This window comes from Acinonyx jubatus, chromosome D3 (genome assembly GCF_027475565.1).
Source record: "Acinonyx jubatus isolate Ajub_Pintada_27869175 chromosome D3, VMU_Ajub_asm_v1.0, whole genome shotgun sequence".
NCBI classification, from domain to species: Eukaryota; Metazoa; Chordata; class Mammalia; order Carnivora; family Felidae; genus Acinonyx; species Acinonyx jubatus.
In genome coordinates this window covers 87,668,014-87,683,877 of record NC_069392.1, presented here as the reverse complement: position 1 = coordinate 87,683,877, position 15,864 = coordinate 87,668,014, and the positions used below count along the sequence as shown (strand labels likewise).

General features: G+C 50.9%; 2 protein-coding genes across 4 annotated transcripts in view; one reads left to right on the top strand and one right to left on the bottom strand.

Annotated features, from left to right (window-relative positions):
- Positions 1-4,571: 4,571 nt before the first annotated feature.
- On the bottom strand, positions 4,572-14,410 carry TIMM21 (translocase of inner mitochondrial membrane 21). Its single transcript, XM_015080415.3, has 7 exons — positions 14,260-14,410; positions 13,232-13,723; positions 7,299-7,361; positions 7,106-7,203; positions 5,260-5,333; positions 5,069-5,174; positions 4,572-4,986 (listed from the first exon to the last, which is right to left on the bottom strand). The coding sequence occupies exons 2-7, from the start codon at positions 13,527-13,529 to the stop codon at positions 4,891-4,893; spliced, it is 735 nt and encodes a 244-aa protein (XP_014935901.1). The 5' UTR covers positions 13,530-13,723; positions 14,260-14,410; the 3' UTR covers positions 4,572-4,890.
- The window catches only part of FBXO15 (F-box protein 15), a 48,320-nt gene continuing 46,443 nt past the window's right edge, over positions 13,988-15,864 (top strand). The window contains exon 1 of one of the 3 annotated variants that reach the window (XM_027069181.2): positions 13,988-14,566. In XM_027069181.2, coding sequence (XP_026924982.1) covers positions 14,460-14,566 — 107 coding nt within the window. In that variant the 5' untranslated portion in view covers positions 13,988-14,459. The remainder of the gene's footprint in view (positions 14,567-15,864) is intronic. The other 2 variants (XM_015080424.3, XM_053206038.1) reach the window with 2 other exon arrangements.

Below are 15,864 nucleotides of genomic sequence, written 5' to 3'. Positions count from 1 at the left end.
AATTTGAGAGAGGAGCAAAGAAAGCTGTAGCGAGGTGAAGACGCACGAAAGGCAACGTGAAGTAATAAACACCCAGGGTTCACTTCCCTGGCTGTGAGGTCACACAAAGCAGATGGCTTTAGCCGACGCTTTTGGTTGCCCCCAGAATGGTGGGTCCCAAAAGCTATGTCCGCGTTCAGATCTCAAGTGCGTATCATCTTATAAGGCAAAAGATGTGATTAAGTTAAGGATCTTGGGTTGCTCGGTTCAGCCTTGAACGTGTGGTGTTGAGGACTCAGCCGCCCTGGGTGTCCGTGGGAGGGAGCACGGCGGCCCCGGGCTTCAGGCCCCTGCCGCCGAGGCTTTGTCATGACGTCTCACACTCGAGGGGCCCAGGGTTGACCGGTTTCATGGTGATCGCCTCGAGCGGGAAGGAACGCGTTATTTCCTTAGTGGTTCTCCCTCAGTCGGCCACCGACTCCTGTTTTTTGACGTCTAGTCTCTGTCGCATCTGTGCTATGGCGAGCGCTGGGAGGTGAACCCAGCGGGAATCACAGGACGTGGCTTCCATACCCCTCGTGGGGAGTAGCCCCTCACCCGTGCGCCACACAGGTGCACCCAGGAGGCGCTAAAAGATTGAATGCCTGAGTGAGAATTACTGTTTCTGGTTCCTGGGACTAATGAGGCCCCATACCGCCCATCAGTTAAATGGGAGCCCCTGGTCAGCCCACGTGGCTGTGCGGCCCCAGTGAGATCATGCAGGTAAGGGGTACTTTCGGCTATGCAAACATACGGCCTGCGAATGTGGGGGGTTTGGCTTTTTTGGCACTGCTAAGGAGCAGACATAAACTATGCATTGTGTCCCCAAGGTTTGTGTGGAACTTTATGGAATTCTGTAGATGGTGTCTGAAAATGCTGAGGGAAGGAGATATCTTACCCAGTTAAAGTGTAGCCTCCGTAACTGCTTTGGTAAGAGAGGAATGTGCACGTGGCCCAGTGTTAAGAAAATTCCAAGTAGCCGACAATGTTTACCAGCAAAATACACACAAGTCTTAACCCATCAGTGATGTGTTTGAACATGAGGATATAAAGAAGTGAGCCCGTGGAGGGGGGCCTGAACAGGGTGGCTGGACCCACGCTGGGGGCGGGGGAACCCGTGTAGGGAGCTGGGGAGACTCGGGCACAGCCTGGGGGCCAGATTTCATCATGAGGGCTTTGCAAAGGAGACTCAGCCTGATCCACAGCTGAGGGTCCCTGAAGGGTGTGGGCAGGGTCAGAGCGCAATCAGATCTGGTTTTAGAAAGCCTCACTGCTTGAGCAGCGAGGAGGGGAGATGGGCAGAGACTTAGGAGAAGATGCTGACAGCCCCTCGGAGCACCTACCATGGGCAGGGGGTAGGGATGGATTAAACACTAAGGAGGAAAAACAGATGTGTAGCCAAAATTGTAAATTAGATACAGCTTAGGATACAGAGAGAATAAGTGAAGGAAACAAATACAAAGGTATTACCGGCTTGGGTGTATCTGTTAGCACAGGGAGTCTGGAGAGACCCCAGCATTTGGTGTAACAAGGGAAGTCAAATCTGAGACAAGGCTGAAGGACCCACTTCGGCCTGGAACACGAGCCTGGTGGGGGAAGTGCTCTCACGTTTCCATCCTGAAATGCTGGACACATCATTTCAGGTAGGGGTGAGTCCGAACCCTGAGGGCCCCAAGTCCTTGGCAGTTTTTGGAGTTTTCTGTAAGAAAGGGGATAATACCCAGTGCAGCACTGGGCTTTGGGGTCTATGGCAGTGAGGGACCCTGCACTTAATTAAGCTTCGCTGACTTCCCCATACATTTGCCCATGTGTGGTGGCAGGTGGCCAGCCCTGTCCCCGTCCCCGGCCTGAGATCATGTCCTCGACCAAGCCCACGTAGCTCCCCTCCTGCCCGAGTTACCATGTCCCCAGAAGTGGGCTGGTCTTCCCCTGCACTCCTTCACGGAGTCTGCCGCAGAGGTATGCATCTCCAAGCAGTATTTTATTCCCTTTTGTGTGTTTCTGGGCTTCCTTAACATGGTGTCACAAGCACGTATTACTTTGCAACTCACCTTCTTTGCACAAAGTATTTGTGAGATTTCAGCGTGCTGACGTATGTGGCTGGCGTTGGTTCCTTTTCCTCATCGTCTCCGCTTCGCACGGCACCGCGACCTGTGCTCACGTGGGCACCGTGTCCTCCGCTCACACGGTGCCGAGTTGTCAGTCCGTCCGGGCTGCTCTAACAAAAGTCCAAAGACGGACAGGTTTACTGCTCACCTTCCTGCAGGCTGGAGGTGCGAGATCAGGGGGCCTGTGGGGCCCAGGGAGGGGCAGACTTCTCTCTGTCCTCACGTGGTGGACGGTGGACAGGTCTAGGAAGCTGTCTGGGGTCTCTTATAAGAGGGGCTAATCCCATTCCTGGGGACCACACCCTCACGGCCTAATTGCCTCCAAAGGCCCACAGGCTGCCCAGCAAGTGCTGTTGGATCCTGTCCCAGTGGCAGAGAAGAGCTCCCTAGCTCCAATCGCCTTCTTTCACCAATCTGGCAGATGGAAACCAGTAATCCACACTGCACGTTCTTCAGTGAGGCCGGAATATTCTCAGAATTTCATTAGCTTGATGTGTTCTCCTGTGTGCTGAGAACCTTCCTGGGCTTCTGCCCGCTTTGGCACTCGCTTGCTGCTTTTCGCTTGCTCGCTGGCTGGCTGGGAGATCTTAGTATGTTCTGAAAAGTAATGCTTTCTTTGCTTCGTGTGCCGGAACGTTTTCTCATTAGTGGCTTACTTTTTTTCTAAGTTCTTCATCTTAAAATCACCCTTTTCCATCATGGTTTCTAATTTTGTGTCTTGCGAAATCCTGTCCAAAAATGTCACAAGGACCATCTAAGTTGCAAGGTGTTAACCTACCCAATCGGATGCCTGTGTGGTGTGAGGCAGAGATCCCACTCCGTATTCCCACCTGGGTACCAGGCGCCCCAGAGCTGTTGGATGAACACGGATCCTTCCTGGTGGAGGACCAGCTTCCACATGTGTGGTCCATCTGGGTCCGTGGCTGCACGGAAGCCACACGAAGTCACTCACTGCAGCTTTCCGGTGAGAGCTGCCATCTGGGCAGACAAGGCCTCCCTGATGGCCTGTGAGGCTCACACTCGTCGGGTGGCCCAGCGGCCTCATACTAGTGCATCCAGCTCTTGGCCTTGTCCGTCCCCGAGCTGGTGGATCGCATGTGTGTGCAGGGGACCATCTTACACACTTTCTGGGTCTGGTCTCACCTTGGCCACCACCCCCTGCTCAGTCCCCTCTCCTGTCCTCCGGTTGCTATTCCAGACCTTCACCCCCTACCCCACTCTGAGCATTTTGACAACTGCTGGCAGACTTGGGCTGACCAGCTGGGGACACTCCGCCTTTCCCCCCCACACAGACTTCCCTGCCTGGGCTGCCATCCTGCCTCCCTCCTTTTCTGCTCCGAATCCAGCCCCAGGGGCCTTGCTCTATCCTTGTCCCTTTTCTTCCCTGCACTTCACAGTTTCCTCGCTGGCTTCCTTTTCTAGGTCCCCAGATTTCTTTCATCTTTAACAGTGAAAGAAAAATAGGATGAAACAAGTTCAAAATTCCAAGCAGAAACAGAAATCCTTTCGGTAGTGTCGGTCAAGAATTCTAGGGAACCAGGGGTGTGGGGTGACGCACCCTCCCCTCTGCCCCCGCATGCCCCCCTACACGGCCCCCTCACCCCATCGGCCTCAGCTGCTTCCTCCCTGCGGGGCTTTCGAGTTCCTTCTGTAGGCGGGACAGTGTCCTGAGCATCAGACCTAATGTTCCGTTGCTTCCAGACCTGCCACCTGGCTGCCTCAGGTGCTCATCAAGCTCGATGTGGAACTTCCTATCGTGCACCCCCTCCCCGAATTCTTCCCGTGCTCACTCCAGGCAGACCTGAGGGCTACTCTGGACAACGCCCTCTTCACCCACTTGCTGGCAAAGTCCTGTCCTCCTACCCCCTAAATATGTCTCCAGATCGCCCGTATATATACTGCAGAGAAAACAGAACCGTCATCACCCAGAAAGGCATTCCACACACGCTTGCTCATTGGTCTCCATGATACTCAGGCATTTAAGAGGTGTGCATGTTCTGAAGGGCGTGGGGACACTCCATGATGCCATCTGTTGTTGGGTGCCTGCACCTGCCTCTCCTTCGGTCGTCCTACCAGCCAGGACGGTGGGATCTGACGTGGCTGTGCCATCTGTACAGGCCCACGCACCTGGTGAGGGCCAGTCCCCCAGGTCTGCGGGCGTGGGCTCCTCCCACTGCATACACCGTGTTCCAGCTCGCTGAGAAAGCACAGCATGTACTAGGTTACTACAAGCCATGCCGCGTGTGCAGCCTTTCCACAGCAATCCTGGAGAGGGTACCTTGTGCATCTGTGAGCTGAACTTCCTTCAGTCCTCAAATGCTTTCACGTGTTCAAGATTCCAAAGTATATGGAAGGAAGCTACTTCTGACACCTTTTTGTTACTTTTCACAGATTTTATATAGTTACGCAACATAAAAGCATAAAATACTGAACTCGTTTTCCTCATTTACATGGTATAAAGCATTTAATAACAAAAATCTCTTATCGTGAAAGATGATGTTCACTAGAGCAGAAACACTGTCCACGATCGATTCAGAGAGAACGTAAAATACGTTCCATTTCATGATTTTGCCGTCTACAGGAAAATCGCCACTTCAGTGTGTCTAAATGCAATTACTACCCTTACACTCACTTTTATGAGCCGTGTGTTCTTTCCTGTCTTACTCTGCAGACTCGGGAGGAGAGTGGGGAGACCAGCCTGCGGGTGTGCGGGGTTCCACATCCCCCCCCCGGAAGCCGCGTGTGCCTGAGTCCCACGATCCCCTCAGGATCGATTGTCTTCGATGACAATAGTTCTTCCAGGGAAGGACTCAAGTTCAACAAATATGTATCGAAATTCATATTCGCCACTTTCTGGGTTCTGAAAAACAAACATATTTCCAGGTGTTAGTTCTCTCCCCAGCGCCTACGTCCCGCTGCATCCGAGCCCTGAGTCCCCACACCTCTTTCACTTCGAGATGCACTGTTCCTTGCTTCCCAGGCTCGGAGCCCTGGATGTAGAACTTCACACGCATGTGTTTCAGCCCATCCTTGACGTACTCAATGAAACTGCCGGGAAGATGAAAGAGCACGGCCTGAATGGCCTGCATCTAGAACTCACCCGAGCTCTGCCCATACGAGCGACCCGCGGTACCTGACGTGCTGCCTTCGCCCGCGGCGGGTCGCCTCCCCGTAGCCCTTCACCGGCTCACCAAAGACACTGATCACCTGTGGGACACACCGGCTCTGTAAGGGCGCCTTCTTGTAAGCTTCCCAGGGAAACAGTTTTTGACAAATCAAGTCAGTTTTGAGAAAAAAAAAATCATTAAACCTGCGACCCTTTCAAAATGACAACTCCAACGAGAACACGGGAAAAAATGAAATTATGCAAAACCCTCCCACAAAGAGAGGGAAACGGGACTTCACCGTGTGACCTGTAGTTGCAGAGCAGTGGAGGCCGAAGCCACATTGTTCTTTCTTCCCGCAGAAAATCCAAACACCACGAAGTGTTCAAATGGTTGGACGTTTTTAGTGACATTTATCTAACGGGGTCTAATACTAAAAGCTACAAGGACAAAACATTTCTTGAGTCACTAAACACAGTGAAATAAAACAAGTACAGGTTTTGGCAGCTACGTGGACGTTCGCTTCACCACTTTGCTTTTGACAAAGACCTACGTGAACAGCTGTTCTGAGAAAAATCCAAAGGATTCTGGTGTTTACGAAATGGTAGCTGCCTCCTCACTTGAGGAGAGCAGGGGAAACCCTAACAACGATCTGTTTACAACAAACCAGACCCAGAGGCATGAAAGTGATTCTGAAGGGAAAACTCACAATCACATGGAAACGTAGTTTTTACTGAATTTAAGGTGCAAATACTTTGGAGCCTTTCCAAAGAAAGAACTACAACTGGAATGTTCTGTACTCCCTGCTGCTTTTCCACTTACTCAGCGCTGGGTCTCCCTGCCTCCTCCTCCACCGTTCTCACAGGCCCAGAGTCCAACTACAAGAAATCCACAGATTTAAGAGAAAGATGCCAGAGACCGTTAGCCTGAGGTCTTCTCCCTGACAGGACTGGAAAACCGGTGGAGCGAGCGGAGGGGGGCCCCAGGGAAACCGGTCAGGGTGGCCTCACATGTGTCCCCTCACTGGGCAGTGCGTGGTCTATCTCGGGCATCACTCCCGGGTTTGTGCACAAAACCACCCCGGTGGTTATGGTGCCATCTGCCATCTTCCTTCCCAGGACGAGGACTAAGATTTCAGTGAGCAGTATTTTTCAATGCTGAAGCTTTCCATCCAGGGGGGTAGGAAATCGGGCACTTCACAGGCTTTCTATCTGTGACTGGAAAGCACCACAGAAAGCCCTCTTTCTGGACAGGACCCGTAACAGAATCGAGGCAACTTTTCCACACGTCGGCCGCCTCCAGGAATGCTTTACAGGCTGTGCTTAAGTGCACAGGCTTTGGAGTCAGATAAACTTGGGCTCAGGTCCTGATCGGCCCACTTCCTGCTCAGCGATCTCAGTGGGACTACCTGATCTCCGAAGTGTGGGTCTCCCCTTCTGCAAACAGCAGAATACTATCTAACACACATGGTTTTTGTGAGATCCAAGAAAGACACGCTGAGCCTAGTGCCTGGTGTCTAATGTGCCCAAGGGTCAATAATTCTTAGGATCAGGAGGTCGTGAATCAGGCTTTTTAAAAGACTAGAAACGTCACGTGAGTTTAAAGGTCTAAGCACTTAATGTCTACTGGCAACTAGTAAAGTGCCTCTCTTGCATAATTAGGATGAAATCCCCCTACAGGCCTTTGGGCGACGGAGGTCTTGAAGCATGTCAAGTATGGAACAGAGAGCTAAAAACAATCACCATCCAACCATTATGCCTTTGTTATCACACAACCACCACTAGCCTCAGAACCAAAGTGGGTTCCGCCCACTTCCACCCACCGAAGTTTTCTCAGCATCCTCAGAGCATGTGTAACTCGATCCCGAGGACTCACCTCTGGATGTGATCTGCATTTTTCTAAGGCTTTCCCATAGATCTTATTAGGACTGGACGAAGAAAACAGTTCTCTGAAAATCGTGTAAAACAGGCCACCTGAAAATTGTAGAGAAAGGAGATCAGGCAAAGCAAGAGCAAGACAAAGGAGGAGTCATAACAATTTTGGGGGTGTTCTACTTGCTGTGTCTGACCTGTGATGCCGATTCCAATAAGAACCACCACCAGGTAGGTAAAATCTCTCCCAGCTTCCTTCACTGTAACGAGAAAGCACCGCCCAGTTACGCATGCGCCCTGTGAGCTCCTGCTCCAGCACTTTCGGGGGATGAGCCCACACGCGGGACCCCTGCCTGTGTTCTGGGGCGCAGGATCCTGGTTCTGGGAAGCCGAACCACCTGAGCAAAGTTTTCAAAAGAACCTCGGCAGAATTCTGGACCCAGGAATCCGTACTTTTATTGCATTTGTTGCATTATAAAATTTGCCTCCTTACTTTCCCAAGTGATCCAGGCCCTCGGCTGGAACAGGTTAGGCAACCCTGGACACGTTGTGCTGTTCGCAGACCAAGGCAAGTGTCTGCTTTGTGGGCGGCGGTCCAAGGCCTCAAACTTGGTCTTGGCTCTTCACGGCCACGTTCCCGCCCGGTGGGCGGGCCACCTCCTCTCCTGGCCACGCACGATAAACCCAGAACAGGATTTGCCAACAGGAACTCGCCCGGCCACACAGATTTGTGTATCAAATGACTTAGAAAATGGGGAATCTGCACAGATACTGCACTTTGTGTTTTCAATGCTGATAAAGATGAGTGTGTGGACTAACCGGAAGCTCTGAGAGCGAAACGAATCCAAGGTGTCACCATGGGACGCGGCACACACGTGCACGTATTTGCATGCGCTGATGGAAGGATCTACACGTTTGAGCTGTTTTACCATTACAGTCACAAATGCACCTTCTTCACTGGTGCTGAAAACGTGACTCACGGCCCGATGTTCTATCTATAAGTTAATTTATTGGCTGCAGTAAGAACACAGATTTCTGGAATATAAATTTACAGACTTTTCAGAAAAACAAAATGTTAACAGTGGTTGTTGCTATTGTTTTCTCCAAGTTCCCCTTCTGTACACTGAGCTTCTATTACTTCCACAAAATGAAACTTATTTAAAAGCACTCTAGCAAAGAGTCATCCTCAACTCCTCCAGTACAGGTTCCTAACCACAAAGAGGGGATTCAAAAAATAAAAAGACTGCATCGGCCCAAACCTAAGTCATGGCTTGATCCCCACAATCGCTGTCGGCCCACAGTCCACGTCCTCGGGTGTAGAGAGGCCAACAGTGAGAACTTCTCATTTTATTAAGGTCACAAAAGATACTTAACAAATGTTAACTGCCAGGTGTGTGCCAGCCCCAAGTTGAGGACACACTAATGGCTATACTGTAAGTTGTCGTATTAGTCCCTGTTCCCAGATCAGGCCTCTGGCCCCAACACCTGAATCCTGACTGCCCATCCAACATCACACCAGTCTTGCTCAGGGCACCTGGAAGGCCATCTTCTCTATTTATGCAGCCACAAACATCTGTTGTGGATCTACCGTGTGCAAAGCTATTATCCACAGTCTACACATTTTCCGAGTCTGTTTCAGCATCATTTCACAGCTGTCTTCAACACAAGCTGCTCCTTGCCCACCTTCCTGTGATTCTCTACCCCCCCCACCACAGGGTGCTGCGGTGAGCCACCCTGATCCTCCCCTCAGGACTGAGCCTCCTGATTCCCTCAGCCAAGCTCCCCACTAGGCAATTCCTTCATCTGGAAGGCGCCCTCTCACCAGGGTCAGGGCCGTTCTCACACCCGATGCTTGGCTGGTGCTGAAGTAAAAGGTGCAGCCCCCACACCTGAAGAGGGAAGGACTGTGATGTGCCAGTCCAGTCCCAGGGCTCCCCGGGGACTAGGCAAATATGTGACCCAACTTGTCCCTCTGGGTCATCCTGCTTCTCATACCTTCACAGATGTGTTCTCAGAGCACTCCCAACAAGCCTCCTGTATGCAAATCCCACCTACAGCACCTGCTACCAGGAGCGGTCCCAGAAAGTAGCTCTGAACTGGGACTTCGGAGCTGGACCAGTGGCCGCTGGCCGCATCGAGGCCCCTGTCCCTGGTGGCAGAGCACAGCCGACAGGACTGCATGCGCTGCTGGTGCGCTCGCAGCTGTCCCCAATGGTGACCTGGGATGTGGTACTGGTAGAAGAGAATGCGGATTGGTACCACATTTTGGGAACAAGCAATCTTATGAACTCAGACTGGATGGCTGTCGTCGGGGGACCACCAATGCACTGGATAAAGAGAGAAGATGAGAATAATTACCAATGAAGATGAAGTGCCAAAAAGGCAGAGGCCTCCTGGGGAGCAAAACGATGCCCCTCTGTTGTACCCAGAGGGCAGAGAAGCTGTGAGGCCCAGGGCATAAAGCGAAGCAGAGAGGTTGGACTCTCAACCCCAACAGGTCTTCATGCCGAGTCCCGGGTCCTGATGTGGGAGGAAAGAGGAGCTGAGGCTTGGTGTGGGGACATCTAGGCTGATGCACTTAAAAATCCTGAGTCCTCAGGATCTCCTGAACCCTTTGGCCTTGAAGCATCAGCTCTTTCTCCTCCTTTAAGAGTAGGTGGGGGCTTCCATTTAGCAAGACATGTGCTCTGGCCAGGTTACAGCATAACTGGGAGGAAGGAGGAAAGGACCATGACCAGAGGGAGCTGGAGGCCCCACCGGCAGGTGCTAAGAGAGCACACAGGTGACGGGGTCCTGAGGCCAGTATGAAGGGACACAGAACAGACTAGTGAGAGTTGGTCAACACGGGAACACTCTTCTGTGGTCACGAACTGAAGTCTGGCAAGCACCCCGGAAGCTGATGCAGTTAGGTTCTATGCTCTTGGAAACATGGAGAGAGGATGGTCCACATTAAGTGAGGTGAAATGGCAAATTGTGGAGGAAAGGATGAAAAGGCTCAGAGAACGGGCATGCTAGGATGGGTATAGTAAAGGCTGAAACCCACCAGCCGACTGTCCTGTCAGAGGACCCGGGGACACAGAACAGGGTATCCTGATGGTCGGCCGTGACACTTGAACCATCAGAAGCCAGGTGGGTGCCACCACCACAATGAATGGCAAGGGTGGGGTGGCAGCCAGGGGTGTCCGGCCTGGTGATGCCACTGCAACTTGGTGTTCCCAAGGGCAAGACTGACGGGCAGCTGACAAGGACATCAATCAATCTGCACAATCCTAAGGAATTAATTATGGGTGACCAGGAAGCTGAAGGCAGATGCCCCGACGCAAAGTCATGAGGACTGGCTCAGTTTCTGGACCTGAGCACCTGAAACTTACCCAGACTCCCACTAGGAGGGACCTGACCACATACATAGGATTCCCTGGGCCTTCACCAAAGAGCCCTATAGTCGTCAACTTGGTAAGCATACACTGGAAGAAGGGGAACACCCAAACATTTCAGGGTCTGTTGGACAGAGTCTGAGATGACAGTGACACCCCTGGACCCAAAGTCACATGGCGCCTCTTTTAGGTTTACATAGTGGCCATGTAATATGGAGTGTGACTTGTAATAGGCTCACAGCTGGGTCCACAGATTTATTTGGTTATCATTTATTTCCAGTGTGTAAACTGAATGGATATACTTGTAATTGACAACAACAATTCCTACTTTGGTTCCTCTGGGGGTGGGTTGAAAGCTACCATAATGGGAAAAGCTGAATGGGAGCCTCTGAAACTGCACTCCCCCTGCCCCTCCCCAGACGGAGACAGTAAATCCAAAACAGTATTACATCCATGGGGGAGCGTCAGCCATAGTGCTACCTTAAGAAGACCCAAAGATACAGAGGCGGTGGTCACCAACGTATTCCCATGTAACTTACCAGTCTGCCCCTTATAAAAATCAGGCAGAACCTGGAGTAGGACAGTGACCCACTAGAAATTCAACCACGTAGTCATCCCAATACAGATGCAATGCCAGATATGGTAACCTTACAGGAGCACGTTAACAGACTCATGGCTTTGGCCACTGATCTGGAGAAGGCCTTCGTTTCCAACTCTACTGAGAGGAAGCAGCGGTAGCAGTCTGCAATAACACGAACCAGGTAATAACATGTATATGTACGGTCTTGCCTAGGATTTGTTAGGTCTCTTACTCTGTTACAGTGTAGTTTTAAGGGACCTGGACCTTCTGGATTTTGGCTGTCCTGTACAGTAACCACACACCACACATGGCTATTTGAGTTTAATTTTAAAATCAAGTTAACTTAAAATTAAATAAACATTCAGTTCTTCAATCACACTAACGACATTTTAAGAGCTGAATAGCCACGTGTGGCCGTTGGCCACCATACTGAGACAGCATACATCTGGAATATTTCCATCAGTGCATAAAGTTTTATTTGGACAATGCTGTTTGGACATTCTGCATAACATCACATTTATCCATTCTATCTATGCCATTATATTAGAGACAAAAGTAGTAAGGGGGACATGTGTTGCGAAGCTTGAAAACACATGTACCGTGTGTGGGGGGGGATTAGCCTCAAAAATAGATCCAGGGCTCACCAACCACACAAACAAAAGTCTTAGGGGTTCACTCTATGGGGCATGTTGAGACCCCCTATCCCAAATAAACCACTGCATCCCATATGTCCTACCACAACGTGTGACAGGTCCCTTTGGACTCTAGGTGCAGCACATTCCGCGTTTGGGAATGCTGCTCCCACTCATTCACCGAGTCATCAGGAAGACTGTCACCTTTGAATGGGGTCCAGATCAGGACCGGACTCTGCAGCAGGACCCAACTGCAGTGTAAGCAGTACGGTCGCTGGAGCCAGACGACCTGACACATGCTGTTGGAACAGGTCTATGCCTTTGTCCTCTGCATGCGGGCTGTTCCTTCATGCTCAACTTTTAATCACCCCTCACAACCCTGTTCAGGCTATTATGAAGGAATGATTACCTGTTTTACATATTCAGCAGACTGCAAAACAACGGGTAGGATCCAGTTAAGTTTTTCTGTTAATGTTGTTAAAAAGTATATGCATCGAAATGACATAAATATTAACAGTAGTCATGTTTGCATGGTATGATCATGGGCGTCTGAAGGACATCGATCAATCTTCCTTCCTCCTTCCTCTTTCCTTCCTACTTATTTTTTCTACAAATTACTTGTAAAATGAAGAAATAAAAATTAAATTCATTACCTCATCTGTGAAAACTTCTCTGACTTTCCCTGACAGAATTACATTTCGCCTTTCCTATTAAATACGTCCTATTACTTCCCGTGTCACCTGCTGGTAAATGATGTTTTGAACATGTTTAACTCTGTAGCAGAAAGAGTCTAACTCAGTATCTGGGCACAGCAGGCATTCAAGAGCAGTGTTGAGTTGACCTACGTGAGCTAAGCCCTAGGATTATGACTCGGTAGTAGCTCCTTTATTTATTCTACCCAATTACTCTGTATCATATACTTCCAGGTACTCTCTTTGTGGCACAATTACTGTTTTCACTGTTTTTATCCATTCTCTTCCTCATTAAGTGCTAACCTATTTGTGTATAGGAGTTCCTGGCACACCCGTGAGCATCCACTCAAGTGTTAAGCATGGAAAACGGAAGCTCAGGAAATACTTGTGAATGGCTTTTCTAAAGAGCACGGACCTGGGTATCACACAATTAGGATGAGGAAACTTCGGTTTTAACGTTCACTCGTGGAAATTGAGGAAGTGTGCCTCATACATGAAGAGCTAATGTTTGTCTGAAAGAGCGAATAGGACACTCAAGTGAGATGAAACGACATCTGTGAAATCTACTTACTTACACCCAACAATGGTTAAGTTTTACAGCTCCACACTAAAACTAATAAAAGCTGAAAATTTTTAGCCATAATTCAACAAAGTTATGTCAAAATCAACTTGCAAATCTGAGTTCAAGTCTGTGAAGAAAATTGTAGACCTATATTCTCAAATTCTCAACTGTGTTGAAGGCTCTAGCCTTTAATTCGTGTGAACTGTTCTTCTAGCTTTGGCACCGAATTCGTGCAATAAGACACTCCTGGCTCTCGGCTCGTTAGTTGAAAGACCGACCATTGCTGTTACCTTTCTGTGACGTTGAGACGATGGTCTCCCCGGTCTCTCTGTGCACAGACACCTGCTTGCTGCTGTCCTCTTTTGCTCTCGGGGGGCTCTGCCCCTGCGTCCAGATGGTTTTCTGGGTGACGTCAGGGGCACATTTAGGGCGCACCGTTTTCTTTGGCTCTCGCAGACCCCAGCTCAAAGTGGGCGCAGTCTTCAAGCAAGCTTTGTTAAGCACTAAGTGTGGCAGAAACAGCCGCTTCCCGGAGGACCTGCGCAGCTTCTCCGCACACTGTACAGCTCGTAAAAAGGTACAAATCATGTTCACAGAAAACCGCTCCGCTTTGGAAACGTGACAACTACGAACAGCAAAGTTTCACCGCACAATACACACCCCGCCGGAGTGTACTCAGGTCTACACATTCACACCGCTAATTCTGCATGGCGTGTTCGGCAAAAACGTTAGCTCCCAAAAGAAGTTGCGTCCACCTCCTCTTCTCGTCGGTGCTCTTTTTGCTGGAATTAAAACACTTTAATTACCTTCCATACTGACAGTCACACTCTACCCGCCATGCCTTTGCAAAGGAAGCTGGGAAGCCTCGGGGAGTCCTGGGAATAGTAGTCCGAAGACCTCACTCCTCACCGAGTTACCGCAAGGGGGAAAGGCGCCAGGACTACAACTCCCACAGTGCAAGGCGGCCAGAGCCAGTGCCGGCCTTTTCGCCACCTCCCAGAGTTCCCTGCGCATGCGCTGCTCGTATTTGGGCCGGTAGGGGTGGGCGGGGCGGTTCGTACAAGTGCCAAGAAAGAAATTAGCGATTACAAACTGGGTGTTCTTGCAACTCTCTAGAGAGAACCGTGTAAACTGGTAAATTCTCAGTCTGACCGTGGCCTTGCCGTTCCTTAGCCTTTGCGTTTGAGTTTCTAACCAAGGAAACCAGACAGGAAGCACAAATTTCCCCAGACCCAGCAGGTGGGGAGGGACCCGGCGGCCGCAGTGCCCAACGCCAGTGCCCGAAACTCAAAGGCCGCTTGCCGCGCAGCGTCCTCACCATCAGGCCATCGGGTGTGGGAAGAAGCAGGGCCCCAGAAATTTCTAGAACGGCTCCGGGAGCCGGCGTAAAGGCCGTACCGCCAACCGTCCTTGCGCACGCGCGGCGGAGAGCGTGCCGGCGTCGAGTGGGCGTGGCGCGGGGCGGTGCGTTCCTCCCTCCAGCTGCCACTCCGCCTCTGGCGTGTCTGTGGAGTCTCCATGGCGACGGGACGCGGCCGGCTACTGCAACAGCACTGGCGCGGGCTCCAGGCGCTGCGTTTGCCGCCTGGCGGCGTCGGCGCGGCCCCCGGGCCCGCCGGGTTCAGGTGACTCTCGCGGGGCCGTGGGTCGGGTCTCTGCTCTGCCACCCTACCCCCCTGTTTTCATTCGTTCGGCTGCGGCGCGTCGCGCGGCTCTTTTTAGTGCGGGAAAGGTCTGAAAAACCGCGGGAGGAAATCTCTTCAACTTGGAAACGTGGGGTTACCCTAAGTCCTGATACAAGTAGACCAGTTTCCCCCGGAGACGTTATTCCTCCTTCACTGAATTCTAGGCAGTGTGAGGAACAGGGAGCCCTTGAGCGGCGCTTGGCGCGGATGCGTTCCGCCTGGGAGGGCAGGTGCACTTCGCTGGTCCGCACCTGCAAGCCGCCGAGAGGGCAGCGTTCCCTCTGCACCTGCGGGCCGCCTCGACTGCAGCCTTCCAGAACGCTCCCCCAAAGTCGCTCGCATCTTCCGTGGCCGGAAATCACCTAGAGTCCTTTTTAGGAATCTGTAAGTTAGAGAGGTAGAGTCTACTGAGCAAAACGCTACCCATTTTCTGTCCCGTCCCCAATTCGTGAGTGGAGGGCACAACCCCTAAGCAGATAGTTCTGGCGGGCGGGTTGGTCCAGACGCATCTTTTCCTGGGGCAGAAGTTTCTGCACGGCAGACTTCAAGGCCAAATCTGCGTTTCTAAGCCAACCCTGAAGGGATGCCTATAGATAGCCACCCCTGGGTGCTCAGCTCCTAATCCCGTTTTCCCTAAGTGCTGGGCTTGTGCTATTCTTGTTCCAGTGTCTAGGGACCTGTCTCTCCTCCATGCCTCTTGGGTACCCTGGATCTGAAGGGTGGTCTTCTTCCACCACGACAGATGGCAGGAGAGGGGGCAGGAAGCAGGGGGTGGAGCTACCTTGCATGAGGAGCTTTAGCTTAATTCCAAGGGCAATGCTTCACTTCACAGTGAATGCTCCAGTATGTCACAGGTACCAACATGCTATCATGGTACCTTATTAGATCCTTTGTATTTTATGGTGAGTGGTTCCTTCCTAGCTTTGTGCCCATCATCCCAGTTAGTTTGCCAGGTGGAGGGACAATACAAAGAACAATTTGCATTCTTGAGAATTCTTTTTGCTTGCAAGTCTTCATGATTTGTACAATATAAAAATTCATCCATATTATGCTTCTAATAAACCAAATGTCTATGTTTAAGCATAAAAAATGATTCTCTTCCTTCACACTTCAACAAGTTAAGTTACTTTTTTGTTTCTCTAAATCTCCGAGACTATGTCCCATTTTCCTCCTAGGGTCCATTACCCACTCACCCTGGTTTCTGAAGTGGTGCTCTGAATCTTAGTATTATGGTGATG